This window comes from Chamaea fasciata, unplaced genomic scaffold (assembly GCF_029207755.1).
Source record: "Chamaea fasciata isolate MVZ Bird 193981 ecotype frontalis unplaced genomic scaffold, bChaFas1.0.hap1 SCAF_5, whole genome shotgun sequence".
NCBI classification, from domain to species: Eukaryota; Metazoa; Chordata; class Aves; order Passeriformes; family Sylviidae; genus Chamaea; species Chamaea fasciata.
The window spans coordinates 66,439,477-66,467,322 of record NW_027094090.1 but is presented as its reverse complement, the minus strand read 5'-3'; the positions used below and the strand labels follow the sequence as shown (position 1 = coordinate 66,467,322).

Sequence of the window (27,846 nt, the reverse complement as noted above, 5' to 3'; positions counted from 1 at the left end):
TACTTTGCAAGAAGCGCTGCGAGTGGTCATCCTAAGAGGGGAGCGGGAGCAGCCTACAGGCGTTTGTAGAAGAGAAAGGACATTAGGTTTCAGCAGCGCGCGTCGCTCTCATCCTGCACCCTTTAATCAGCAGCAGCCACTACTGCACAGGTCAGTTCCACCCTGGAGGGCGATGCTGGGTGCTGAGTAAGGAGCAGTAAAATCAGCATCCCCAGCTGCTCTGTAGCAAATTATCTCCCCTTTGTGAAATGAAGAGAAAAAGCCACCCAGTTTACAAGAAAAAAGCCCCAGTCAGGAACAGCTACTGTTGTTTCCAATAGCTGCCACACTCATGATCTTGAGGACAACCAGGCGGGACTGTCTTCAACCACCAAACAGCCAGGATCAGCAGGGGAAGTCTGCACTGCATTACATTTTGCTTTTTGCTTCTAAAAGCTTTTTTTTTGCCATTATGTTCAGATTTCCTAAGTCAGAAGAATAGGCATTTGAGATGCAAACAACTAATACACCTTAGAGAAGGCAGAAGTGAGAGTATTCCTCAGACAAGCTCTGACAGGTTTCTCGTTTCGCTGCAAGAACACAAAACCCCTTCACTGAAATGCCGGGTTTCAGTTCTGCACGTCATCCTGTGGGGGAGAAAACCAACCTAGCAGCTTTGTTTGGGTAGCTTTCCTATGCCCCTCGTGTTTATAAACAAGCAACTACACTCCAGCCTAGGTTGTTAAAAGGCAGACCTCATTGCAGGAAGCAAAGAAATGGGATCCTGAATTCCCAGCAGTACTGCCAAGTCTCCTCCTTTACAGACATGGAAGTGCCGGTCAACCACCAGGGCAGCCCCAAGAGCCGGCAGGGCTACAGACAGCACTGCTTGCAAACACTCATCCTCACCTATTCCCCAAGTTCCTCAGGTATCTCTCCTGCTCCCTCAGGAGACCGCACCTGGGAAATCCGTGGAGTTTGTGGCGGGCGTTTCTGCAGGGAAGCCATTCAGAGGCGGGTGACAGAAACGCCAGCAACAAACATCACGTCTCTACCGCAAAGGCCAGTGACAGAGTGCCTCTCTTGCCTGGCAGTTCCTCCATCTGTCCCACTTTCCCTGGCCATCAGCCACATTCCTTGCCACCACCGCATCAAAGAACTGGTTCCAAAGCCCTGCAGGAATGTTTCGTTCTGAGGAGTGGATTAGGAAGGTGACATACTTACTATGCAGGACAAATAAACAAAGTGTTACTGCCTCTGGTAGTGCTGAGGAGGGAAGGACACGGATCCATCCCACCAGTTCCAGCTCAAGCATGGAAGTGGCTCCTGGGCTGGGGCCCACAGGAGCTGTTAGTGGGGAGAACATGCCAGAACACAGAGAGGGAAGAGAACGGTTCCCTGAGCAGGAGTGGGGCTGCAGCTCTGATGGAGAGGAGCAGGAACACGCTGTGTGTGGTGCAAGGGAAGTCTGCTGGGAAGGTACAAGAACCTCGAGCATGCATCACGTGGAAAGGGCTCTGCATACGGTCATTTAATAAGAGCAATGATGTGAGAGGTGAAGTTAAATACAAATGAGGCCAAAGCAAGGAAGAGGTTCTTGGGGGAGGGGGAACACTGCCCAAACCAGAAATAATCACATTCCACCATGAGGGGTCATGCGGGAATTGACACACTTGCTCTCATCCTCTTCAGGACGGCCAGCATCCACTGGTGCTATTTCACATTTCCACTTTTAAGTACCCTGCATCCTGGACCTACACTGGAGAGCCTCCTCAGGCCAGGGAAGGGGAGAGTTAATCAAGGCCTGTACTACAGCACGTTCAGCTGAAGAGATGAAAGATCACTCAGGGAAGTTTCAGAGTTTTCCAGAGAGCTAGATTGGTACAGGGGGACAAAGGCTGCCAGAGCTCCGTCTCCCAGAGTGACTCTGTCAGGGAGCTCCCACCTCAGCTCACAGACACACCAGCCCCCAGCATCAGAGCTGAGCTCTCAGTAATGGCCACTTCCAACTGACTTCTCAGGAATTCCCCATCTGACTCTGACACACTCGCCGCCTGCAGAAACTGCCATCCAGAAGAGGCTGAAAAGCAAGTGCTTCAACTTGTAGCATTCCATGGAAACAACCCCCACATTCCTGCTCGGTCACAGCAGCCGTCCCAGTTCTGCTCTGACATCAACCAGCCTCTCTCTCTCTCCAGCCCACTACCTACAATGCCTCCATTCTGCCCTTGGATTTTTTCCCCCCGTAAACCGCAGGCAAATGACACCTTTGAAACAGTCGGGAATGACATGTGCGCACACAGGCTTTTCTGACCATCTCTTGCTTTGGGAGACACACTGCAGATCTCTGACTGCTTACTCTCAGGCTTTTAAAATGTTGGAGGAGTGTCTGCAATTGGATCCATCACTGAGGTGACATGGCCCATCAAACCCCAAACCGAGCAGCTGCTCTGAGTACAACTCCAGCGCATTACAGTGAGCAGCTGACCCTGCTGGCACTCTTGCTAGCCAGAGCAGAGCTCCAGAGGGAAGGGGAGGCTCTGCCTGCCTCCACCTGGCTGCAGGAGCAGCACCAGACTGGTCAATAAACTGAGGACAGAGCATACATTAGAGGGCATAACACAGACAGACAGATGCTGTGCTGGAGACAGAGTCAGGGACGTAAGGCTTCAGTGACCAGGAAAAGCTGATGAATAGATTTACAATCAGGAATTGGAGATAACAGAAATAAGATAATTACTACAGAGCTGGTTGCAAGGACAGACTTTTTTCACCATCTTCCCTGAAGCACAAAGAGAGAGTAATTTGTTAAAGATAAGAGAAACAGTGAGAAATGTTTAGTACCAGGAAACATTACAAAAAGCTTGGTGAGAAACAGAGGACACAGCACAGCAGGGCTTTAACAGTCACTACTGGGACGTTGTAGACAAACTCAAAGACTTGTCTGACAGTGCAATCATAAAGAGAAGAGGCCCAGCCTCCTGCATTTATTCTTCATCGTTCCCAAACCATTGTGAAGGATGTCAGGAGACACTGAGGCCACAACTGTTATCATACAGTCACAACTGCGGCTCTTGTCACAAAAGTACATCTTCCATTTTTGCCAGGAGGTGGGAAGCGTTTTACAACCAGCAACCGATTCATTTTATAGGTCAAGTGCTTTTAGGGTGTCACCCTCTTCTCTCAGATGTGTGAACAGTTCAGACATTCCCCGCCAGGCTGTGGCACTCTGTTTCTCCAGCTGCACAGTTAAAGCATCAATCACTGCACTGTTTCCAAGCCAGGATCCTCTCCAGCTGTCCCTCTCCACAGCAGCACTCCAAGGACAGGGCTCCGGGAAGCAGCAGCCAAGTGCCAGGCCAAGCTGAGCCATGCCAACTATTACCTGCCTTTACAGGACAGCTACAACACTCTTTTCAAAAGGGATCTGTTTCCTTTAGCATCAGTCCCAAAAGCAAGAGATACACATGCCAAAGTACTCTGACAGCCAGATGATGGCCAATTTACAGCGAGCCATGGCCTGGGATGTAAATGATACTCTCTTATACTCAGTTCAGTGTCAATTCCAGAGGCAGACTGGCTGTTCTTCATATTCCCTTCCCCCAGAAAAGGACACGCCAGACTAACGATTTAAGTTAGCTTTGGTAAGAATTTAACTTCTTCCAAGAAAGGAACATTAAATCTTGAGAGTGCAAATGTCAGTGCACGTCTGCACGTTAATATATGTGCAGCTAAAAGCTGCTAAATTTGAGACATTAAATCATTGTAGTGCTTAGATCCCAAATCCAGGGAAGTGGAATAGGGTTAGTGGAAAACTGAACAGCCAGGAAGAATTTCCCTCCCTCAGAGGAAGGGGCTGGGTGCATTGCAGCTGTCTCTGCAGAAGGCCAGGCCAGCCCCACGAGATGCAGGTGTGTGCCACTGCCACGGGGCGCAGCAGGGCTCCCGGCAGCACTCCAAACTCCCTCACAGCCACTCATTCCAGAGGGGGGGAAGCAAAGGTCACACGTGGAAAGGGTCCAGCCTGCAGAAGCAGCATGGGAGACACTGCAGCACTCCCAGTAAAAAGCAGCACACCAGCAGCCTCGGCTCAAGCATTGTGTTATTGCAGCCACATCAGAAGTTTGAGGCTCTCTTGTAAGTCTGGCCTAATGTAAGTACAAATGAGAGGGTTCTGCAAAGAGCTGCAAGCTAGCTTGTGAGGGCTGACAGGATGTCGAAAATGTCTATTTACCCACCTTCATTTGTTCTACGTTAAACAGATCTTCAATTCAACCGGAAAAACTTCTACACCTGAGCCCATTAGTAGGTAAGGTTCTTTCGAGTTTGCCCGGAATCATTCTCTAATTCTTTTAAAACCCCTCCAACACTTGGATGTTTAGCCAGCCATCTGGTAATGAACACAAGTCACTACGAGCTGCCTACAGGTGGCATCAAAGCTCTGCAGTGCCACTGGTGCCCAGAGCACGGGGACACGTCCAGCGTGCGCCGCGGGCACACTCCCCCAGCACCACTGCAGTGCCCAGCTAAGGGATAACCTGCAGGACAGACCTTCCTCACTCTCCCACTGGGAAGATGACCCCTCACAAGGCTCACGTTGTCTAACTTACGCTGAAGCAAAATTACTGATGGGCCTTGCTAAGTCTCCCCACTTTGAGCCTTTTCACTGACCTCTCCTGACAGTTCCTCTGAAGGTTCAGGGAGAATGAGTGCTCGGTGCAGTGAGTTTAACAGCAGAGAACACCTAACACGAGAACCCAAACTTCCAAAGGTGTGCTAAGAGCAGCTGAGCTGAGCCATGGGATGGGAGGGAATACGAGGCGGCAGGTGAGGATGGGCTGCACGAAACAGACGCAAGCAGCAGAAACCAAAACCAAAAAGACAAAACAAAAAACCAGACAAGGAAGGAGTAAAGGTGTTACACACAAAGAGCCAAGCAGGGCGTACTCAGAAATCGGGTCCTCCTGCCCCCAGGCTTGAAGGTGACTCTCTCAGATGCACAGTTAAACTTCGCACAGCCTGTGAGAAAACAAGAACGGGGAGAACAGAGAGAGGAGAGGAGAAGAGACACAACACCACTACAGGATGTTAGCAACTTGAAGTTGGAAGGGTGAAATGCAATCACGACACACAAGAATAAGTCTCCAAGTGCAGACCAAGGAGTACAGAGACAATATACGGAGTGAAGGGACTCCCTCCAGCACCTCCAGACACGAGGCCAGCTTTGCACTGCTCCTCTCCAGGACACGACCCAACCATACAGCTGCAATCTACAGGAAAGCCAAATCCTGGCAGAAGTACCCAATTATTAAATGGTACCGCACAACTCTGTGCAGGGAGATGATTCAAGTAGTTCCAAAATGCCTGGAAGAGTTCCTTAAAAAATAAACCCCTACAGAAAATTCTTCCCTAAAGTCTCTTTCCGTTTTCTGTACGTACTTCTCCAGTTTCAGCAAAACCACACATTAGAATCGATGTATTCAAACTGTCTATGGCAAAGCTTTTCAAAAAGATGTGCAAGGGGGAAAAAACCCTAGAACAGCTAAGTAAGAAATCATCCCCTTCATGACAAGCAAAAAAAGCCCTCCTTACTGAATAAATCAGAGCTGTGCCTGAGAAAATATTTGATAACATACTAATAACAAGCAAGCCACAAGCTGAGAAACCTGAGGACATGAACGATTTCCCACTCCCACCATTTCATCCTCCTACACTGACTCTTCCTTCCAGGATAATTCACAAATAAAGAACATGAGCTATTTTTTACCTTTTACTGTTTAAAAAGTCCATTGACAGAAACAGCCAAATCAGTGAGGAAGTCTAAAAGGACTAAGACTCCAAGTCTTTGGAAACTTCCAACCATTTCGGTTACCTGCTAACGTCAAACCTGCTCTGCCCCTTCCTCAGTCTCACTTCTGATTTCCAGGCCCCCAGTCTCATCTGTCCCTTTTTTCCTCTGAGCCAACACCTTTCCAGCTGAGCACTTTGCTGCCTCCCCTCACTGCACTCTCCTGTGCTGTCCCTGGGGTTTCCGACCTTCAGCCCTCTCACGCTTCACCTGAGTGAGGAGCAACAAATCCAGTAGCAAACACCATCCTTCTCAGCCTCCACGCAAGCTGGGGATCCCAAAGCTGCCGTAGGGCAGGCAGTAAAGACCAAGCGCCACGAAGCCAATCCCTCACTCCCCCTGCCAGTGACACTGCCCGCCCCTGGAGTCTTACCTTGGCCCGGCGCCGAGAGGCTCGGCACCGACAGGGCGCCGTCACTGGTGAAGGCAGAGTAGAGATTCTCACTGGAAGGTGAAGGCTTCAGGGGCTGTAACAAATGGTTCTGCCCTGTCTCCGGCACGCTGCCAGGAGGATGGAGGCTCTGCTGAGGGGGCAGCACTGACGGTGCGCTTTGAGCTGACAGGTTGCCTGGAGGAAAAAGGAAGGCACAAAGTTTTGGTTTCCGTATGTGTTTGAACCTGATCGAGCACGACAACCCAGGCAGGAGAAGGAGAGGCAGGGGAAAGAACTACTCCAGTTTCTGAGAAAGCAGTAAGACAGAAGAATTCCTCAGTTTCAAGACAACTCTGCGCTGGTTTGTGTGCTCACGGAGCTCCTCTATCACACAGCAGAACAGAAATGAGCAGCCAGGGTGACTGGCTACAGAAATCTCAGCGTGACATGGAAGTAAGGAAGGGAATACACAAGGAGCAGTAACAGGTATTTCTGCTGGCCCTCCAATGCTGTTTGTTCCTGCTACAGGATTAGAGAAACAGCTCCAATTACCCAGGCAGTATCTGTCACCCACATCACTCAGTCAGGAAACACAACTAGTTCCTGTGCTCTGTTTATTAGAAAAATGGTCTCAGTAAGAAAAGAAGCCTTGACAGTTGAAACTGATTCTCAATTTATAACAAATCTCAATTCCATAAAAAAGCCACTATTTTAACATCCATCAACCATGAGTAAGGACGTTAGTAACTAGTAACATCATGCTTAAGTGGTACTAAATCAGAAAAAAAAAATCTCCACAGATGACTAAAGAGACCAGACCCTTTCTGCAAAATCAGTTTCAGGAGGGAACAAGTGGAGTTTATCTTTAAAAAAAAGTTTTCTGCCATACTGTAAATTCATACTTTTCTTCCTAGTCAGACCCCAATGACTAAAAAACACAAATCACAACTTTAAAACTGCTCTTACAGAACAATGTCACAGTACCTTTCATTGGACTGAAAAAGTCCCAAGCAAGACTACCAAACAGCAAAAGCAATTTCAAAATTGATAAAAGAAATCCAGGGCGCAACTGGTACACGCACACTCTCTTCAAAAGAAAAGACAGAGACACAGACACAGAGCTAAGAATGAGAGATGGTTCTTGGTGGATTTTACCTGCTAAGAATGTTGAAGGAAGCCTCACCTGATAGCTGAGGGCTTTTATGTCCCTGGGAGCTGCTCCGACTGGACTTGCTGCTTTTGCCTTTCGTGGGTCGTCTCCTCCTTCCTGACAGGGGAGCAGCTGGGGGAATAATTACTGCAGGGGGGGCCTTTCCCAGCTTCATGTAGAGGGACTCAATCTCCTGCTTCTGGCGGCTCTGCAGCTCCTGGATCTCTTTAAGGTGCCTACCAAGTTACAAAACGGTGGGATTTACAAGAATTCTATGTGTGCACACACATGCAAACAATTCCTCCCGAGTCAAGCCTGAGCTGCTGCTTTGGTCAAACTCTCAAACATTTAAGAAAGCAGGAAATAAATCTTTTCCACAAATAACCACTGAACACACATGGCAGAACACTTGCCATTTTCCAGTGCGCTCTAGCCCTGGCTAGAATTCCAAAACTAAGTTCCCAACGTTGCAATCACAAAACCAGAATAAACAGGAGTACAAAAAAAGCATTCAAAAGCTACAGGAATAGCTAGATTACTCATTTTCTCAGACATATGGCCTTGGAGACTTCTACACTGGTATTGCCTTACAATTTGTTTCAGAGCAGTTGCATGCACAGGATTTGAAACTGCCGGCTACTCTAAAAAATAAAGCTCAACTTTCAGTATAAATAAACTAGTAGGTCACACTGCTTCACTTCTGAATTCTTCTTCTGAGCCAACAAGGTCTCCCCAGGAAAAGAACCATTAGAAATGCCAGAAATGCGTATCAGAGATGCAGAGACTCGTGTGTCATTTTCAGACAAGACTCTGTTTTTCCCACTAACTCCAGTGATAAGCCAAATCTTCCTCAGAACTACAGACTTCTCCGTAGTGCAGCTGGCAATCTACATACAAGGCTACAGGGTAGAAAATCCATCCCAGCAAACATGTATACTCCTCTTTTGTTAAAATCGTACACTGCTTTCCCTCTAAAGAGCCTTGCTTCCCACACAAATGCTGACTGACAACGGCTCCTGACACCTGGCAAGGGCTAAGGGAAGTCCAGGTGAAATTCAGCTTAATCCTCTTACATCTATTCCACACACAAGCACAAAGCAAGAGCCTTCCTTACTTCTCCCGTAACCGACGGAGTTCCAGCTTCAAGTCTTCGTCTTCAATATCCGACTCATTGTCACTGCTCATGTAGGAGGAGTTGAAGGAGTTGCTGAGGCTCTGAACAGGGAGGCTGATCTTCGATCCCAGGTGCTGGACAGAGTCTGGGCTCCCCGAGCCATCATCCAGATCCTTGGCCATGCCACTGAGAAAGGCAGCCTCCAGATCAGAGGATGGACCATTCATGTGCGGGGACTGCCTCGACTCCAACTCTTTCTTGGGAGCTGCAGCTGAAGAAGCAACTTGTTCCAAGCCCACGGAGAGGGGAAGAGTCATTGGCTCCTTCTGGGCACAGCTGAGCTCATCCCGAGCCTTGGACACGGAAAAGCGCCCCACCTGATCCGTGGTGGTGGTCACCTGGAAGCGCCCCACCTTGGTGGCCTGAGCTGCGTCTCCCAGGGCAGGGGCTGCCTCAGCAATGCCATCCACCGCATCCAGGGAGGGGGCAGGCGCAGCCCCACTCCTGTGGCTCTCAGCCTGCTTCACCAGCGTGCTCTCCGGGCTGCTGCCACAAAGGCTGGAGGAATCACTGGACGTGGTTTCAAATTGCACTGGCTTAGCCTCAGGTTTGTCACCCTCTTTGAGCACATCATCCACTGCCACAGACACCTAGAATAGAAACACAATCATGCACGCTTCCTTAGTTTTCCTTTAACATGATGCTTTTATTTCCCTTAATGGTAGGATGCATCTGAGAGGGGAAAATAACTCATTTCCTAGGTACACCACAAAGCAAGCTACTGCTTCCCTGCAGGCAGAGCACAGCCACACAGAGCAGCACTTGTGTGTCATCTGGAGGATTAACTGCAAGCAACAGCAGCCTCAGATGGGGCCTCCTTCACCAAGAGGACATAACACAGCGAACATGCCAGCACTGTGAGTGAAAGAGCAGCCCAGCATCAAAGAGCAAGGCCAGGATGAGACCCCGTGTCCACAGCCTGTGCAATCCCCGCCCTGAAGGCAAACAGCACCTGCAGCCCAGCTTCCACAAGCTCTGCAGGGACAGCAGAGTCCCGCACAAGGCACAGGGAGCTGGCAGCACCAGGAAGAGCCCAAGATGCCGTGCCAAGAGCCAGGGGAGGGGAGCACCTCCTACCTGGAAACGTCCCATCTTGAGCACGCTGGATCCTGCCATGGCCGCGGCGCTGCCCTCTCCATCCCCTGCTGCCAGCATTAACAACAGGAGAAGGCCATCAACACAACACTCAGCAACAAATTATCTCAACCCCAACCATTCCCTTTACGTACTTCAAACTCAACTAGTAACTCCAAAGAGGCTTCTGGACTTGTAGCATCGTATTAGTATTAAAATGTTAATTGTTGATGTTAAGTTGAAGCATTTTTCTACAAAGCTTCCCTGCACAGTCTGTTTGCCAAAAGCACACTTTTGGGCAACAGTGAAAAAAGCAGACTGATTTCAAACAGGGATGTGAAATAGACAAATAATGAAAAAAAAGAACTGAAATTTATGAAAGGAAAAGCTTGTTTTGATTCAATACCCAGAGTGACTACCCGAATTTCACAAACACTGGGCACAATTTATTCACAGAGAAGGGCCAAGTTGAAGAAATACCATAAACTCCATTTACTCAAAGCAGTCTATCTGAAGTTTTCCAAGCCGGACTCTGAGGTGTCAGCTCCTAATTCTGTTGCTCTGGGCACTGGCAGTATAAAGTCACAAAGCTGAGAAGTAACATTCTATTTTTAAATCAGTTCTATTGGGCAGATTGCTCTGTTTATTAAGCAGCTCCCAGTTTGTTTACCTTTACCTTCTACATTTAAAAGATAAACCCCAACTCATTCTACAGCAGACTAATGAATTCTACATTATAGTTCACCAATGTCCCAAAATGATGGCACTTCATTTATTTTATGGTTTTATTGGCTTCTAAAGGTTTGTTATTCAACTTCAGAGGGACATGCATGTTAAACAGTGTTTGCTAGACAGCTGAAGAAAAAAAAAATTCAGCACTGTATTAACAGCCTCTTTTAAAAAGAGAAGATTTCAAAAATTAAAACAGATGAATACTGACAGGAAAATCTCAGATTATTTTGTAAGTGTTTGGACTCCCCTCCCAGTAACTCAGTTCATACAGATTTGTAAATCTGATCATCCAGACTTTAACTGGAGATCATCCAGTCAACCTTCAGTTGTTCTAAAGCACACAGAACAAAGTCCGGGTTTCTCGCTACCTTTCTGAAATTTTTAGTAGTTTAACCTTGGTTTCTCTGTTCAAACAGAAATGAAACACCCTTAGGTAGGGGAGAGGTATCCTACACGTAGAACACGGTGTAATGACACAAAATGAGTCCTACTGTTGCTGCCAGGAACATAACACATGACAGAAAACAGTTCCTGCAAGTCCTGATGCTGTACCTTAGCAGCACAGTGGAGACTCTGTGAGTCATAATTTAGGATTTTGGACAGCTTTAAACCCTAAATGAGTCCCCACCATATGAATGTATTTATCATTCCCCCTCCTCATGGCCTACGGGGGAAGATTTCAGTGTGGCTACTAAAAACTAGTAAGATCCCCTGAAGGAGCTGCCATTCCATGACTTACTACAGAAGGTTATAACCTCCCGAACGGTTACTCTGTTCAGTTTTGGTTTCTACCTCCAGGCTGAGCAATCACCTGCAGTAATCACGGCTGTCTTACCATCCTTCAGGCACTGAGCTGCTGTGGACACCGGCCCAGCGTCTGCTGTTGATGCTGCTGAGGGCACGGACTGCGGGTTCAAGGAGGAAAACAAAATAAATTAAAACCATTAGCAGATTCACTGGACGCCAACAAATCCAACGCACTGCATATTACATCATGTTCCACAGCTTTTCTGCTTCCAAGGGGGACAAAGTATGAGCCATGAAAGGTGAAATGCGAGACAAGAGATGTTCCAGGCCTTGTAACCCTGAGGCTGTGGGCAGCTCGCCCCTCGGCCTGTGCAGAAATAATGCACAAACGGCCACTTGGATTGTCAGTCATGGTCCTCATTCAGTATCCAAAGCTCTGGAACAGCAGCTTTTAAAACTGCACCTCCACACTTGAAACATCCCTCCCAAATTAAGACTGACACGCATTTCTTTTTCAGTGCCCTTTCCCCTTATTCCACAGCCACGTCCATTTCTAGTTTGGTGACATCACCAGAAAAGCTGAAATAACATCTCATACCAAAAAACAGCCCCAGGAAATTACATCATCTCTCGCAATATACAGACTTTTCCCGATTTTGGTTGACTCAGTCCCACAAACTGGAAGGTGACTCTGAATTTTTTATTTTTAAAAGTCTAAGTGCTGGTGCAGTGAAATTAAAGGCAGTGACCTCAGAGCACGACTTGGACAAAACACTGAGTTTTTTTCAAGACTATTGAACTGCCAACATTGCAAACATACACAGGCAGGAGCAGATGTCACTGGGACAGTCTCTGGACTAAGGGTTCTTCTCAGCTGAGCATCCAGATCTTCCAGTGGCTGTTGGGACTGAGAAAGAAAAGAGTCAAATGATGTCCCAGCTCAGGAAAAAGAAAAGCGTTTTTGAGAAACTTATTTAATTTTGAAATTAAATATTTAATTTAACACATTTAATGCTAAAATCTAAAGCACTCAGTACAGCTTCCATATTTCTATCAAGCTTCCTTCCTACACGTTTAGATTTAACGTGCATAGCACAGTAAGAGTGGAAGTAACTCACACAACATATTTGTTTATAAACAGCAGAACAGGAAAATTAACTGGAACTTAAAAACAAACAAACAAACAAACTCCACAATAGCACTCAAAACCAATCAACCAACAAAAAGCCCCCAACCCACAAGTCCCCTCAGACAGGCTAGACAGGTGGATTGATTTGCAGAGGATGGAGAGGGGCAGGATCTTTCAAGAATGCTTATGACTTAGATTTCAGCTCTTTCCGTTAGAACACAAGATGCTTTTCAAACTTGGCCAGTTGGATTGGGGCGAAGAAGAGAAAAAGAGTATTTTACCAAAAAATACCTTGAAGATAAAAAAAAAAATCCCAAAGTCTCAAAATTATAAAATTAGGCCATGCCCATAAGATACATTGAAAGAAGAAGGTTTTGTCAGATACGTTAAGTTGCAATTCTGACCCTACAGAACTGAAATTTTCATCCAAACTTTAGGATTATTCATCTTTCCAAGTCTTTCACATTAAAAAAAAAAAAAAGCTGTGTCTGTTTTTAAAACTGAAGGGGAGATCATGACAACACAAAAACACTGCTTTCCACTGGAAGTGAGAGGTGCACAGTAGCATGAAGATGCTTTCAGCAGGTTGCCTGTTGAACATTCTTCCTGACTTGTGGATTTCAAAGCCAAACCAAAAACCCTAGGAACAATAAAGCCTGTATCAATGGCATTTTACAAAAAAAAAGAGAAGATACAAACTCCTATGACTCCATCAGACATCCAACTGCTTAGTGACAAGTGAGGTCATTTAATCCAACACTGTAAAATACTAAATAATTCTCATCACTTATGCTCACAGAAGATATTGTCTTCAGGTAAACAAAGAGCTATCAGAATGATCAGGAAATAAAGACTTCCTTACAGAACAAGGGGACCAAAATGAAGCTTGAGAGACCAATCTGAATTCACTTTAAAAGGCAATTAAGGAATAAATAGAACAGGTATTTAAGAGCATGGAACAGAGTGTTCAAAAGTGGTCCTGAGATGACGTGTGCTCTGTCTGCAAATGATGAGTGTGCTCCTAAGGAAAGGGAAAAGTTGTGTAATCACCTACCAGTGACAGAAGCAGCACGGAAGGGAAGCCTAGCTACTGCAAGACAAGCCAGTAATTTTCCAGACAAAATTAGGTGATAGCAGCAAATGCTCTTAACAGTCAATTAGATTTGATCCAGTTGGTCTCCTCCAATTTTGTCTCGCTCCTAGACAATCCTTCTGAGTTCAAATGAGAAGTGAAATTCTTCAGTAAGTTGTTTGCAAAGGATCTATATTTGTGACTCTTCCATGCCACAGATCCTGCCAGAAATACCTCTGACAAACAGGAAGCAGCCTTTTGCAGTGGTACCACGGCTTGACTCATAGAAGTGGCTACAAGTGCTCTTGAGCTTAGGGGAAAATCCTACTAATATACTGAGTTTCCAGCAATGAGAAGGACTATGAACTCTACGTGGCTGATTTTAACTAACTGTCTCCTGATCCATCTGACACCTGACCACAGGAAGAATGCAGGTAAGAACTATCACCTAATTATTGCTGTCTTCTCTTCAGTAAAACCACGCTTCAGAAAGAACTGACTAGAAGAGGGAAACCAGCTTCTGCCTCTGAAGTCAGGGAGAAAACAAGTGGTTTTTTTCTTGCTCAGTTTGGAGAAAGAAGGTACCCATCTCCTTTCTACTCACAGGGCAGGGATATGGCTTATGGCCCGAAGATCAAGGTGTAAAAACGAGCTACTCTTAGAAAATATTTCAGTTGAATAAGCCTTTTCCTTCCAACTTCAGATGTCATCTGCCTTCGCTGTGCAAAGCACACAGAATCCCAGCCTGGGTGAGGCTGGGAGGGCTCACAGAGGTCACCTGCCCCAGCAGGGCCATCCCAGAGCACCTGGCCCAGCACTGCCTCCAGAGGGGCCTGAATATCCCCAGGGAGGGAGACTGCACGGCCTCTGCACAATCTGTTCAGTGCAGGGTCACTGCACAGGAGAGGAATTCTTCCTCGTGCTCAGGGGGAGCTGCTGGGCATCACTTCCTGCCCATTGCCTCTCGTCCCATTTAAACACAAAATATCCCAGCTAACTATTGGATACAAGGACAGGAGCTGAGCAGGGGAAGCCACCGCCCCTTTCAAGACATGCTTATGATGAAGAACTACAGATACCTTTTGCAAATCCTAAAGCCTAGTGAAATCAGAATGTAGTAACAATCACAAAATAAACAAAAAAGAAATAACAACAAAACAAAAACAAAAAAAAACCCAAACAAAAATCCCAAACCAACAAACAAAATAAACCCTGCAACAACCAACCAAACAAAAAGGCAATCATCAAAAGACACGAACCTCATGAGGCATTCACAAAGGCAATTGTGCATTTCCATAAACATTTCATGGCAATATATAGTTTTTCGTATTATTTTGCTGCTGTACTCTTTTCAAGAAGAAAACAGGTTCAAGTTTTTGCACACACTCGGCTGCATTATATATATTTTTAAAATATTTCTAGTTCAGGTTAACACGCTAAAACCCCTAGGGCTGATTAGGCACTGGGCGCAGCACCCCAAAGGGCAAGCTGCGCAGAACCACAGAATGGCTTGGGCTGGAAGGGACTCTGAAGCTCGTCCAGTCCAAAGCCCTGCCAAGGGCAGGGACACCTTCCCCCAGAGCCAGCGCTGGAGCCACCGAGGCTCCTGCTGCAGTTCCACGGAAGGGGTTACTCGGTCCAAAGAGAAGGAAACCAAGGACATTAATAACATGCAACGGAGAGTTTAATTGAAACATGCTCTCTGAAGGGAAGAGAAGCAGATCAACTCTGCCAAGTTGTGTAGCACCTGAGTTAGTGAAGGTCCGGGGAGAGGAGGCAGCTGCTCACTGGATGGAGTGCCAGCCGGGAGGTCAGACCCTCCGGGGAGCACCTAGGGACAACGGAGAGGAGAGGCGCGGCCGTCAGACATGAACAACTGCAGGAGCACACACCGCGCCACACGCACTCACGGCATCGACAGGAGCCTGAAACTTGGGGGTTTAATAGAGAATTCCTTCCTGGACAGTTAGCATAGAGCCTTTAGGGACTTTTGCAGACAAGCTGGGGGAAGTTTGCTTCGTTTTTATTTTATAATCCAGGTTTATCCTTGAGCGGCCACAACTGCCAGTTTAAGCAAGCTGTAGTATCCAGCCACAAGGTATCTTGGGGATATTATTTTCAAGTCTGGAAGAAATGCTAAAATCATTCTTCCGAGCACCTTAATATCTAAAATGGTGCAAAAATGTACTGAGTCTCCTTAGAACGGATCTACGTTAACTGTCCATTGGAAACCGCATGCTTCCAGCAAATCCTTCCAAGCACCACGACTTGAGAACAGGAACTGTCAGTGCCACTTGTTGAGAAACAGTTTTGTAGAGCTGTCCCACCGATCTCTCAATCCATCATTTCTTTCTGAGCCTGCAGGGTGTTGATGACCCACAGAAGGTGATTAGGCCATGCGACTGGGTAGGGGGAAGTCATCCAGGTTATGTGGGGGAGGTTAGAGAGACCGGAGAGGTTAGAAGGAGGCCTCAAAGCCTCCTCACCAGGTCAGACAGCACACTGCAGTTAGTCGTTTCCATTGTTAGGGAGGTGGGGAGTTCTAGGAGTAAAGCAACCCATGACACAATTTGCAATTCTTCTTCTCAGCTGTCACCTTGGGGTGTGCCAGTGCCCATGGAGTGTGAGCACACACACACAGCCTGGGAGTTACAGCTGAGGTAACTTCATCATTTAGTTTATAGAAAAGAGGCAAAACATACTTTAAATATGTCTGCAAGACAAGCTGAAACACATTTAACTGTCTAGGTTAACAGTCTGGCCATGAACAAAAGAAATACACAGACAGAGACTTGCAAGCCCAGAAGACCAAAGCAATAAGCTCCTTAATGCTCAGCAACAAAACCAAGGGAAACTAAAATTAAGCTTTGGAAAAAAACCAAACTAATTTATAAATGAAAACCTCAGAGAGGAGGTAGGATTTCTACAACTGCCAAACAAAAACCCTGAAACATTTATTACATTCAAACCCAAGTCTTTGTAATTAGCAATTTTCCTGAAAGAATACCGGTTCTCATTCTTTTCTAATATTTCTTTCCTAATTTTCAATTTCATTGAAACATTAATGGATGCCTTTGTGTCTAGGTTTCCTTATCAACTTTTTCTGGCACATATCCCCACTCTTTCACAGCAGAGATTTTCTACTGTCTTTGACTACAAAGAGTACATGGGAAAGACTACGAATGAATGGAGATGCTGGGGAGCATTGGCTCAGTCTGAATGGCCTGAAACTGGTTCATGGCAAGGCTGGCTAAAGACAACCAACACAAAGTGCTGGTGAGTACAAAAAAAAAAAAAAAAAAATTACAGAAACAAAAAGAAGCGAGTGTTAAAAGTTTTTGCTTTGTTAAATACCTGAAAAACTCTTCAGTTTATTTCCATTTAAGGGCTACCTTTCCATTTAAGGAAAGGACTAGCAAAAGAGTTTAAAATACTGAAACGTGCTGCGTCCCCACACAGGCAGACATTTAAAAGAAAATTTCACATCTGGATATATCTAGTTGGTGAGCAGGTAAAAACATCCACAGCGCCTCTCAGGTTGTTACTGTGAGTCATTATTTCCTTGTGAAAGAGTGGTTTGCTTGGAGAGCATGAGTCAGTAAAGAAAAGTTTGTTTTCAGGTATCTTTTAAATTTCTCCAAATCCTGCTCTCATAAATCAAACATGTGAAAGGAAAACAGTATCCAGGTATCAAAGGAGTAGCAGAGAACGTGAAAAAAGCCAACCCTTTCAGTCAGGTTCACCCTTGACTGCAAGGAACAGGCTCATGACAGGAAGCCAAACTCGGCTGTCGCAAATCCACCGCTTTGTGAAATATACCACCGGCCATCTCAGCCTAGTGGTCACGTGCCAGATAAAAAGCTGTTTAACGCAAGACATCCAAATTCTATTTGAAAAAAATCAGTATCGAGAAAAAAAACCCCAAACAAACACAAAAAGCAAACCGCAGTTGCTTCACTCCTTGTCGTTTAAGAAGAAGAAAAACTAACAGTGACACGAGAGACGTCTCTCAGAAGCATTAAACAGAACTGGACTTTTTTTTGCTCATTAGGGACAAAATAGAACACCTCTCGGGACACACCACAACCACCAGAGCATAAACCCTTCAATACTACATGAAACGAAGCAGCCTCTTCCTGAGTAACCGCTGTTCTTTACGGAAAGGCTCGTGCCCAAGAAGCCAGAGCTGAGCATCCCCAGCAACGTGTCCTTACCGGTACCCTGCTGAGGGGGGGCTTGGAGGGCGAGCTCCCTGCCTTCCCTGCTGCCGTGCCCACGCTGCTGGAGGCCGAGATGTAGCTCACAGGGGTCAGCACCTGCCCAGGAGTGGCAACTGGAGTCAGCACCGGCAGGCCAGTGGGTCCGAGAGGCAAACTGCTGGGAGGTATGCACGTGCTGATGGACGTCAGGGGTTTGCTGGGTGCCACGGCCGTGGTTGGGATGCCAGGGACAACGGTGGTCTCCATGACCAGAGAGGTCTCCAGGGACACCGAGGGGTGCACCGTGCCCACGTTGCCGTGCTCGCTGAACAGAGACCGCAGCTTTTCCTCCAGGGTCTTTATGTCATCGATCCCCGGGGCTTTAGACTGAGCATCTGCATCAGCCTCCAGACAGTGAACGTGAGGCTGGTTGGGCAACGGAGCTGGCTGAGGCTGGCTGTGGATCAGAGTCTGCTGGACCGCAGGCAAGTTAGTGACTGGTTGTGGCAAGACACCAGGTAAGGGAACCTGGGGCAGCATGGGTGTCGCACCTGAAATCTGGGGTAGGACAGGCGTTGATGTAATTCCTGACGGAACGAGCAAGGGATGGATCGCCGGCTGAGAGACTGAACCACATATGCTTGATGCTACCGAGGATGACAAAGGTGCAGAGATTGGAAGAGATAAGCCAGCTGCACTGCAGAGGTGTGATTTATCCAGAGAGTGCCCACCCTCAGGCAGCGACTGCGGAGCGCTCACCACTGTTGTTTCTGCCAGACTGGACACAGAGCCGCTGCTGCTGAGCTGGGGAAGCTGCACAGGCACGTTCTGGGCCAGAGACAGGGCAGCAGACGTCTGTGGTGCTGCCATACTGCTCACAATCTGAGGGGCAGACTGAGAGGTGACGGCTGGTGCAGCAGCGCCCAGAGCAGTGACGCCAGGAGCCTGGGCAGATGGCAGTGCTGAAGATGATGGTGTGCTGCTGCTGGGGGCAATGTCTGCAGTCACTGCTTGGGCAGGCTGGGACGTGGCAGGTAAGGAGAAAGAAGCAGAGGCGCTCACGCTGGAAGCCACACCGGTGGATTGCTGCCCAGACTGTGAGGCCGGAGGTGGGGAAACAGAGCTTGGCACACTTGTGCTTGGTGCAACTCCGACAGCTGCATTTTCCGAAGGCAAAGTAACAGATCCTGGGAGAGAAACACCAGTGCTGGAGGAAACAGATACTGAAGACGTAGCCACAGATGCAGGAGTTGCACCACTGCCCGCCATGGTGGAAAGTGCAGGTGGAAATGGTGGTATTGTTTGATTGAACACTGGAGGAGCTGTGCTAGGTCCTTCTGTCATCTGAGCATGCCCCATCTCAGAGAAAGCTTGCTGCAAGCTCAGTGACGATGCTGAGTGGGAGAGGTTCATTCCAGGACCATGTACGGGAGATGCTGCAACTGGAAGAGAAGAAAATTATCAGTCCACCTGAAAAAGTTCATTACTGTGTTACTGTCTACGGCTAGACTAAGACCACATTTACTTCTTAGCATTACAAAAACCCCAACAAACCAAAGAAAAAACCCACACCAAAACAAGAAAACACACAAATCCGAGCTGACATCAAAATACGGAATTAAGGTTTCAGAGTCTTGCAGACAGCTCATCAGCGGTTTTCCTCCAAGCATCCTGCATGCTATGACCCAAATCACGGTCCCCTTTTACCAGCACGGACAGTCCCCTAGTTGCCCGCATACTCTGAGAGGTCTGCAGGAACAGTTAACTGACTGCACAGTTTTGATGAAGATGCCGTAGGCACCAGCGCTAGGAGTGTGGCCAGCTCACCCATGTCAGAAGTCTCGTTTCCCCCAACAAGAGCAGATGAGAAGAAGCCCTGTTCCTTCAGGCGGCTCTCGGGGACCGGGCTGACGATGAACCGTCTTCCCGCGGAGTGAACAACCTGGGTAAAGGAGCTAGAGGGAACCCCTAGACAGAGAGAAGGTGCAGCTTCAGTCACACAGGCTTCTAACCAAACGCACAACCTGCAACACGGAATGTGCACTCCATCATACAAAATAAAAACTTGGCTGCACCCATCCGCTGAAACAGAAAAAGGTAACTGTTGAAAAAAAAAATCACAAAAGACTTACCTATTCTTTGTGGCATGGAAGATGTAGGATCTGGCTGTTTGAACTCTAATTTCTGTAAAGTAAGATAAAATTTAAACTTCTATTCTGAAACACAAACCCACAAGATAGTTCTTAAAATGCTAGCTTACTGAAATGTGGGCATTTAAGGGAAGCAGTACCTGGGACCCAAGCACCATCACCAAACTAGAGGAATTCTGCCCAGATAAACGTCAGCTAGAGTGTTTTTAGAGACTCTCAGCTTAGTGACTGTCAATGGAACAAATTGATCTAAAAATTCTTTTGGAAATCCAACTGATTTCCCTAAACAGCCTACAGATAAATGGATGTTCCAGACTAGTTCTGGGTGTAACTAAGGCACAGATTCAGGAAATGTCACCACTTTCAGCACCCAGCCAACAGTTTCAAAACCTGTGTTTCCTAACCAAGCTATCCAATCTCTTAGTACTTCACTGAGTGGAGGGCCTGAGAGAGGCTCTCAGTGTTTAGTGAGCAGCACAGGGTTGGGGTTTTACTGTCCTACCTCACAGTAATCTCAAATCCAAGAAGCATCAGCATTTAAGACTGTCTGTTTAGTGGACTGTTAGGAGATTCAGCAGCTCCAGAAGTCTTCAAACACATCAAAAAGTAAGAGGTCTGTTATTTAGCTCTCTAACTTAATTTTAGGCACTCACTCTGATATGAAGCTTTCTCTTTTTTTCTTTCAATCACTGATCTTTGGCATCTCTCCTGACAGGAGGTTGCCGTTTCTAGCTAGCTCTGCTGACAAAACCACACCACCCAAAGTGGAGAACACCAAGAGGCGAGGCAGCGTGTCCTGCACGTACCTGTGACCCCGGGAAGAAGCCGTCGTCCTTGGCCCTCATGCTCTCCAGGCCCTGGTCCCCCTCGGGCTCCACGCTGGCGTCCTCACTGAGCATTTCATCTGCCTTCTCAATGATCTCTCGCACCTGCTCCACAAACGAGTCTCGCTCTGTTGATAAAATAAACTCGTTCTGCACCTGTGAAAGAACAAAGACGTTCATTTTCCACAAACAATGTCAAAACAATACACCGAGTAACTACAATTTACTCTTGGTGACAATGTTTGTCTTCCCTTTGCTGTTCTTCTGAACAAGATCAATGTGGTGACACCTTTGGAGAAAAACAATTGTTTCTCAAATTATCTCCGGCACAGAAGTGTGTGCCCTCGTTTAGTCTTTGCAGTGGAACAACATTCAATCTCACTTCTTCATCAAACTGACACCTCAATCTTTGCTTAGCACAGGAAAATTTAAAATAAGCAGCCTTATCTTACTGAAATTCCTCCTGTCTAATGAATCAACGTGCATTAACAGACACATTTAAAGAGAAGAATAATATTAAAGAAATTGAAAATTCTGTATCGCAAGATGTCTTCTGTGCTTCCCTCTTTCCGTGCCCTATACAACTTCTCCTCTATGCAGGTTGCACATCACTGATTTAAAGTCTGGCTGAGGCACATAAAAGCCAGTATGAATTATACTCCAAATACAAGGAGAGGAAGATTGCACAGCCTGTCTAGTTCCAGGAGATTGTACTGCTTTATGAAAATAACTTCCCTTGCTTATGTTGGACAAAACCAGTTTAAACAAGTATACGTGGCAGTTAGAAAGATATTTTTGATTTGGTCTAACCCAGGAGAGTATTCTGTCTCCTGAAATTCAGCACAGCAAAACTCGCAGAGACAATCCATGAAACAGAAGTAGAGCTGTCAGTCACAGAGTCTCTGCTGCAAAAGAAAAAGTGCCTTAGAGGTAAAGCTCGAGACACTGCTTGTACACCCAATTCCTGGGATGCTGGTTCAAGAAAAGGAAAGTCAGGTGTGATGTGCTTCTATCAGCCTTTGCAAGGCAGAATACTAGTTTGGCTCAATATTCAACAAAGAACCCATGAGCACAATGTTCCAGATTCAGATGTTTAAATTAGGTTGCACACTTTCAAATGTGTGACTGCATTTTGGATGCAAAGTTCGCTTATTTGGCTTCTGCTCATCTCCAAATATTTGTGGGTTTTGTTGCTTGGAGAGCGTTTTAGTTTTAGTTTTGTATGTTTTGTTTTCATATATCAAACATACTCTTACTTCTCCACAGGATCACTTTAGGTTTAAGGTGAAGAAGGACACCTGCGTACCGTCCATATTTCCTGGCACACAACCTCATCTTATGGACTGTGCTAATACATGTACATAGGCAAGAACCAACTCCTTCCTCTTTCTCAGAAAGCCATTAGTGGCAAGGAATTTCTCCCGTATCACTGGTGTGGTTCCTTTTGACAAGTGCAAATCCAGCAAACACCAGCTCAGACTCTGCCACCTCTCTAAGCAAAAGATAAACACTGCACAGTTACCCAAGAAACTGGCAAAAGATATTGTGTTTTGTCATCCCTTCCCTCTTCAGCAAACTAAAACCATCTCAGGCTCATTTAGACTGTTCCAGACCAAAAAGAAGAGTTTAAATTTAAAAAAAAAGAAATGGGGATTCTATTCTATGCTATTCAACACTCTCATTTAAACGTATCTCTATAGGACAAAATCTTTCCTGTGCCTGGCCATCATACATTGAATGAAGAAGCTTTTTCTTTTGATAAAAGTTAAAAGCAGCATCAGTCACTATGTACTTTCAAAAACCAAAATACAATTCCCCCTTCTTGCTTTAAAGGCAGAATCTTCCCATTTTAATTGACAACGATGGTGCAATGCCTGAAGAATAAGATGTGGCAATGCCTGCTCTTAGAAAAGCAAGCAGAATGTTTTTACCAGGCACTTCCAGAAGGTTGCTTGCAGTTTTGAAAATGTCAGATTAAAAAAAAAAGAACACCCAACCAAAAAAAAAAAAAGAAGCAGCTTTTTTACTTGATAAAACCCTCAATTCTAAGGTAAAAACTGACACAAATTTTCATGTGACTTGTGCGTGGAACATTAATTAATAGTCAGACTGCTAAACCACTCTGTGCCAGATTTCTAGTTGAGAACACACACCATGCTACACGGGAGACCAATTCCAAACCATAAACAAAAAAAACTACAACTGAGTGGAGTCTTCATCTCTAAAATATATATCTTACCATAATTGTAGCTATTTCCTCAGGGTTATCACCATCCAGATCAAATTTGAAAGTAACCATTTTCCGATTGTGTGTCTCTAGCTGGCATTCCACGACCCGGTCACCTTTGTTCGAAACCTAAAGCAAAGAAAATTATACTTCAAACCAAAAGCACAGGAATCTAAGTTCACTGAGACAAACCAAGAGTACTGGTATAATACAAACATGCTCTGTCTTTCCAGTCCAATAAATGGTGCCATGCAGAGCAGGATTTCTGTCTGAGGATGCAGTGAATATTCTGGAACAGTCTGTGGAACCACTGGTAGCTAAGCGAGCCAATTTTGCCATATCTAATGCTCCAAAAAGCTCTTAATAGATGATACTTGGGATGCTTGCAGAGGCTCAAAAACACCTCGTTACTACTGACCCGTCCCTAAGATAAGCAATACTCACATTGAGGATTCTCAGTTTGGGCCTAGAAGTCTTCTCGTGGCGAGAGCGGCTGCGGACAGACCTGCGCATGTGGCGCTTCGTGGTCCTCCCCTCGTGCCTCCCACTGGAGGCCGGCACGTTCTCGTTGCCATCGCTCAGTCCTGAAGCAACATCAGAATGGGCACTAGAAACAAAAGGCAACTTCCTGTCAGCGTGCACACATTCCAGAACTGCAACAGTACTCCTTAACCTACCACATGATATTCTGCTCCGGGAAGTGGCAGATGTGTGTTCATCGTCAAACAGAGGGAAAGAGTCCTGTCAGCACTTTGGGTTGCTTAAATAGAAATTCTGACTGTAATTATTTTGCTACGCTTCTTGCAAGCTGAATTGTACAAATCTATCAAATCTATCAAATGTTTTCAAACTATTTGGGGTTTGAATTCTGCTTAAGTGCTAAAAGGACAAAAAACTTGTCATTTATGATCCATTTGACATGACATATAAAAAAGTTAATCACTATACACAACCATACTTACTCCCTCCATAAATCACAAGCTACTCCACCCTTCATGACCCTGTTTTTCCTCTAGGAACTTTAGTTATTCCCATCCTCAAGAGCACTCGCAGTGAAAAAAAAAAAATATCCCCAGTGAAAAAATATATCTAAAAATGATCCATGGAAGTATAATCTAACACACTAGACTGAAAGTGAGTTTGGTGGAAAGCAGCAATGCTCACCTATCCATAGAAGAAGCCAAAGGGGTAGACTGAGCAGGCTGTGTCGCTGGAAGAGTCTCTGAAGAAGCAGTCTGGGAGACTCCCTGAGTACCCTGTGGATAGAAACCTACAATCAAGAACCCCCCAGAGAGCACAGCTCCTCTTCAAGCAACCCAGTAGTCTTCAGTGTTTCCTCCCAAACCAGTTGTGAAGCTGAAAGCTCTGCCTTTTTAGAAGTTTAAACAGCTGGCATCTAGGACAGCTTTAGTTTACAAGATCCTCTAGAGCAAACTGCAGTGAAGCAAAACGTCATCTGAGGAGAGGTGAGGAGAGGAAACCAGCCACATGTCCCTTCTACTGCCACATGTCACTACAGCTGGCCATGCAGTCAGTCTTACTAACAGAATGTGCAGAAGGCAAAGCCAATGCAGAACACAGAGACAATTCCAATTCTCCCTGCGAGAACCACGCTGCAGGGAATAGGCATAATGACAGATTCTCAAAGGCTATCGACTGCAGCTTGTCTTTGATACGGCAATTATCTTCTACAGTACTAGCAAGAAGTGAAGTGTTTTACTGCCTTTTGCCTGCAGGATGCACACTCACTTCCCAACAGAACAACCAGTGGCAACAAGGTCCCCACATTGGCATGACATTCTGCTGGAAGAAAAAGGTGATTTGAAATATTAACTTCCAACCGAAGACAAGCACAGAAGAGATTAGTTCCCCACAGAGATACACTCTTGCATGAGTCTCAACATCCAAAATCTACTGTTATGTGATATTCCATATATTTACCTCCACCACTGCCTGCTGTGAAGAGGCAGATGAGGCCTGCTGTGCTAAACTCACAGGAGGCTGGGGCACCTGCACCTGTCCTCCCAGGCTGCCCATGGAAACTAAAACGTTCTGTTCCCCGTACGGCTGCACAACAGGAGCAAGGTAGCCTGACTGGGCCATGGCATCTGTGGGCAAGGGAGGGGACAGCACAGCAGAAGGAATGCTGGCAGAGGCCACAGCTGAGGAAGGGGCAACGCTCGAGTCCGCTGCGTACTGCGGGGTCAGCCGGGACGGGAAACCCTGAAACAGAAATCAGGGACTCGAGTCAGTCAGTGGCACAGCTCATTAGGAAACAGGACAGTAATAAAATAAAATTAAAAAAAGAGCAGTTCCAGGGGCATGTTCCAACCTTCTGGACTTGTTCAAGCACTCCCAAAATCTTCCCAAAGAAGTGGAGCGAACTGCTCATGCAGGCAGCATGCAAGTCACCACACCCAAACAAGCAAATTCCCACTCACAGGCCCAAGTCTTAGGCAAAACAAACTTCATCTCCCAACTCTCGCAGCTGCCTACAGAGCTTAAGATTTTAAAGCCTGAGATTAGAAACGAGCTTGAAGAATTTTCAGGCTGAACAGCAACGGCTCAGATGTTATACAACTGCTGCTGATTCTTGAGATTAAATAGCAAAACCACTCTTGTGTTCTTCCTGTCCTCTGGTAATGAGCTGACCCAGAAACAAGGAACACTTCTGTGGTTATTCAGGTTGCCACTTTTACAGTGAGTGATCACATGAAGTCGCTGAAGCAGTCTGTGCCCACCAGTCCAGCAGTCCACAACCAGCATCAGGTACTTACGTCACATCCAGGATCCACGCTGCCTGACAGATTCCTGTGAGTTCCCCGTCCCACCCCTCCCCAGACTTGGAATGAAATACTGACAGTGTTCAATATGCTGCCATTGATTTTCTTTCCAACACACATCTATTTCTCAAGTTACAATTTATTATTTTCTTTTTCCCCAAGCTGAGAGATCTCATGGATATATAGCTGCCTTCTCTCACACAGTGGTTGAACAAAGCCCTGCACTATGATTCTGCCATTTTAGACAAATTCCAGTGCCAAATATGACAAATTCAAAACATATGGTTGTCCAAGGACTTTTTTTCTCTTCTCTCCTCCTTAAAATGGTTCTTTACCACACAACAGAATCTCTCCTAGTGGCTCAGTGGCTCTCATATGAGGAGTGAGCTGGCCAGGGCACACGGCTCAGATCTGCTACCTTAGAGGAACGGGCAGAAACGTGGAAAAGAGGTCTGCTGGCTTGCAACAATACCTGGTAAAGAGCATCTCCAGCAGGAAGTGAAGCTTCAGCAGCTTGTCCAATGCTGACTGGCAATCCCACGGCCTGGACAGGCGGCTGCAGGAGCACCTGGCTGGGCAGCTGAGCCCCAGGCTGCAGCAGTGTGGGCAGCTGGCCTGGGACACCGCTGGCTCCTACGGGAACAGCAGCCGCTGCTGCAGACGTGGCCAGCGGGAGCAAGGGCTGACTGATGGCAGCTGCCATGGAAATGGGCAGGGACTGGAAACCTGCCTGAGCCACTGTCACGGGAGCTGCTACAGGCAACTGGGACACCGGGAACTGGGGAGCCACGGGGGCTGGCAAGGCCTGGCCCAGGGGTACAAAGTGAGAGCCAAGGGGGACTGGCGGGGCAACTGAAGGCTGAGGGAGAGAAGATGCTGCAACAGGTAATTGAGGCTCGCCTTGGATGATCGACACTGCTTGGGAAACAGGAAGCTGGGGAGGTAAAGAAAATAGAGATAGATTTTGTTTTTTAAAGCAGGGTTGCGGAAAGCAGAGTTTTACACATTAGTCAAAGAAAGCATTATTCAAGTTACAGCACTCCGTTAAAGTGGCTGGGGAGCACAGTTGGCAGAGTGGCTGGGAAGCTGGCTGTTCCAAACAGTCCTCGCTTTGCAACACTTCCCTTCAAGAGCTCAACAGGCTCTTGAAACAGGCACCCACAGAGGGTGAAAGAGCAACATTTGAACACCCTGAAGCACTGATTTGTGCATCAACAGAATCAAATTCCCCTCAACTCTGTCCCCTGACCCAAGCCTGCCTTCTTAAAGCAAAGAAGTGCAAGTCTTACAACAAATCTGTCAGCTTTGAGTATGGGGACCAAAGCAAAGGAGAATCAAAATCCACTGTGCCAGCATTCAGAGAATGGCAGGGAATATGTCAATTAAAGCCAGCAAACGATGCAACTGGAAAGGCAGTTTAGATGAACAAGCAACAAAACAATAATTTTAAAAACAAAATTGCGGCTCACACGTTCAACAGAGATATGAGCCAAAATGAAGCAATATTCAGTAACAGAAGCTTCTTGATCAGGAAGTAAAGGAGAAGAGCTGAGTAAGAAAGATGACAGAATGAAGAAAGGAGTCCTACAGTTCACTATCTAAGTAAGTGAGTATGTTTTACACATGTAATGGTGCAGAAGATAGACAGCGGATGGGAAACAGAGAAATGGTAAGTTCCTGTAAATCCGTTCACGTCACACCATTCATCAATATGCCTCCTGATATTTGTGACAATTTAAAGATCTTTGTGCGTGGGAGTGCTCTCCTTCCCTCAAATTACTCATGACTGCCACGTGTAAAGGGGTTTCTAAGACATTTTCCAACAAAATTGACATATTATAGTAAAATAAGAATACTCTTGTTTGGATGAATGTTTTGAAACCATTAGGAAAGATGACAAAAGTGAAAGCAGCAGCATACTGAATGTACCAGCTGTGAAGAGGAAGAAAAACAAAATCTTCTGCTAGAAAGAATTTTGTTTACCTGTGTCCCAGCTGCTGCCTGAGGCATTGGCATGACCTGTGAAGTTTGAGTTTGAGAGACAGTTTGTGCAGGAGTGGTGCTGGCAGAAACTGAGGGCTGCTGCAGCTGGTATTGTCCAGGCTGTTGGGAAGAGGCTGGCTGCTGTGCACTCTGTAGCAGGAAAAAGAGGAAGAAGCTGTATTACCCCACAACAGAGGTTTCTTAAAGCACATCCTACTAAAACTCTGCGTTTTACTCTCTCCTAAGCGATAACAGTGGTTCTTCAGTCAGGCTTTAGCAATTACTTATTAGCATTACTGATACAATTCCATTGTTGACACCAAATCCTGCAAGAGAATTCTTTCACCTGTGAAACCAAGAATGAAGATTCTGTAAAGCAAGACAAGGCAGTTCAGAGAAGAG

The 27,846-nt window shown here is 46.3% G+C and overlaps 1 protein-coding gene across 15 annotated transcripts in view; it reads right to left on the bottom strand.

The window, feature by feature from the left end:
• The window catches only part of WNK1 (WNK lysine deficient protein kinase 1), a 94,329-nt gene that overhangs the window by 3,143 nt on the left and 63,340 nt on the right, over positions 1–27,846 (bottom strand). For 3 of the 15 annotated variants that reach the window (XM_066184253.1, XM_066184256.1, XM_066184255.1), the window contains 19 exons: positions 27,445–27,594; positions 25,934–26,395; positions 24,620–24,901; positions 23,843–23,934; positions 23,123–23,285; positions 22,691–22,807; positions 20,434–20,607; positions 19,610–19,661; positions 19,305–19,445; positions 17,493–18,919; positions 15,026–15,109; positions 11,898–11,984; positions 11,142–11,235; positions 9,602–9,669; positions 8,465–9,114; positions 7,384–7,586; positions 6,201–6,395; positions 4,906–4,998; positions 2,720–2,761 (listed from right to left, as the gene is read on the bottom strand). In XM_066184253.1, coding sequence (XP_066040350.1) covers positions 2,720–2,761; positions 4,906–4,998; positions 6,201–6,395; positions 7,384–7,586; positions 8,465–9,114; positions 9,602–9,669; positions 11,142–11,235; positions 11,898–11,984; positions 15,026–15,109; positions 17,493–18,919; positions 19,305–19,445; positions 19,610–19,661; positions 20,434–20,607; positions 22,691–22,807; positions 23,123–23,285; positions 23,843–23,934; positions 24,620–24,901; positions 25,934–26,395; positions 27,445–27,594 — 4,576 coding nt within the window. The remainder of the gene's footprint in view (positions 1–2,719; positions 2,762–4,905; positions 4,999–6,200; positions 6,396–7,383; positions 7,587–8,464; positions 9,115–9,601; positions 9,670–11,141; positions 11,236–11,897; positions 11,985–15,025; positions 15,110–17,492; positions 18,920–19,304; positions 19,446–19,609; positions 19,662–20,433; positions 20,608–22,690; positions 22,808–23,122; positions 23,286–23,842; positions 23,935–24,619; positions 24,902–25,933; positions 26,396–27,444; positions 27,595–27,846) is intronic. The other 12 variants (XM_066184246.1, XM_066184254.1, XM_066184245.1 and 9 more) reach the window with 11 other exon arrangements.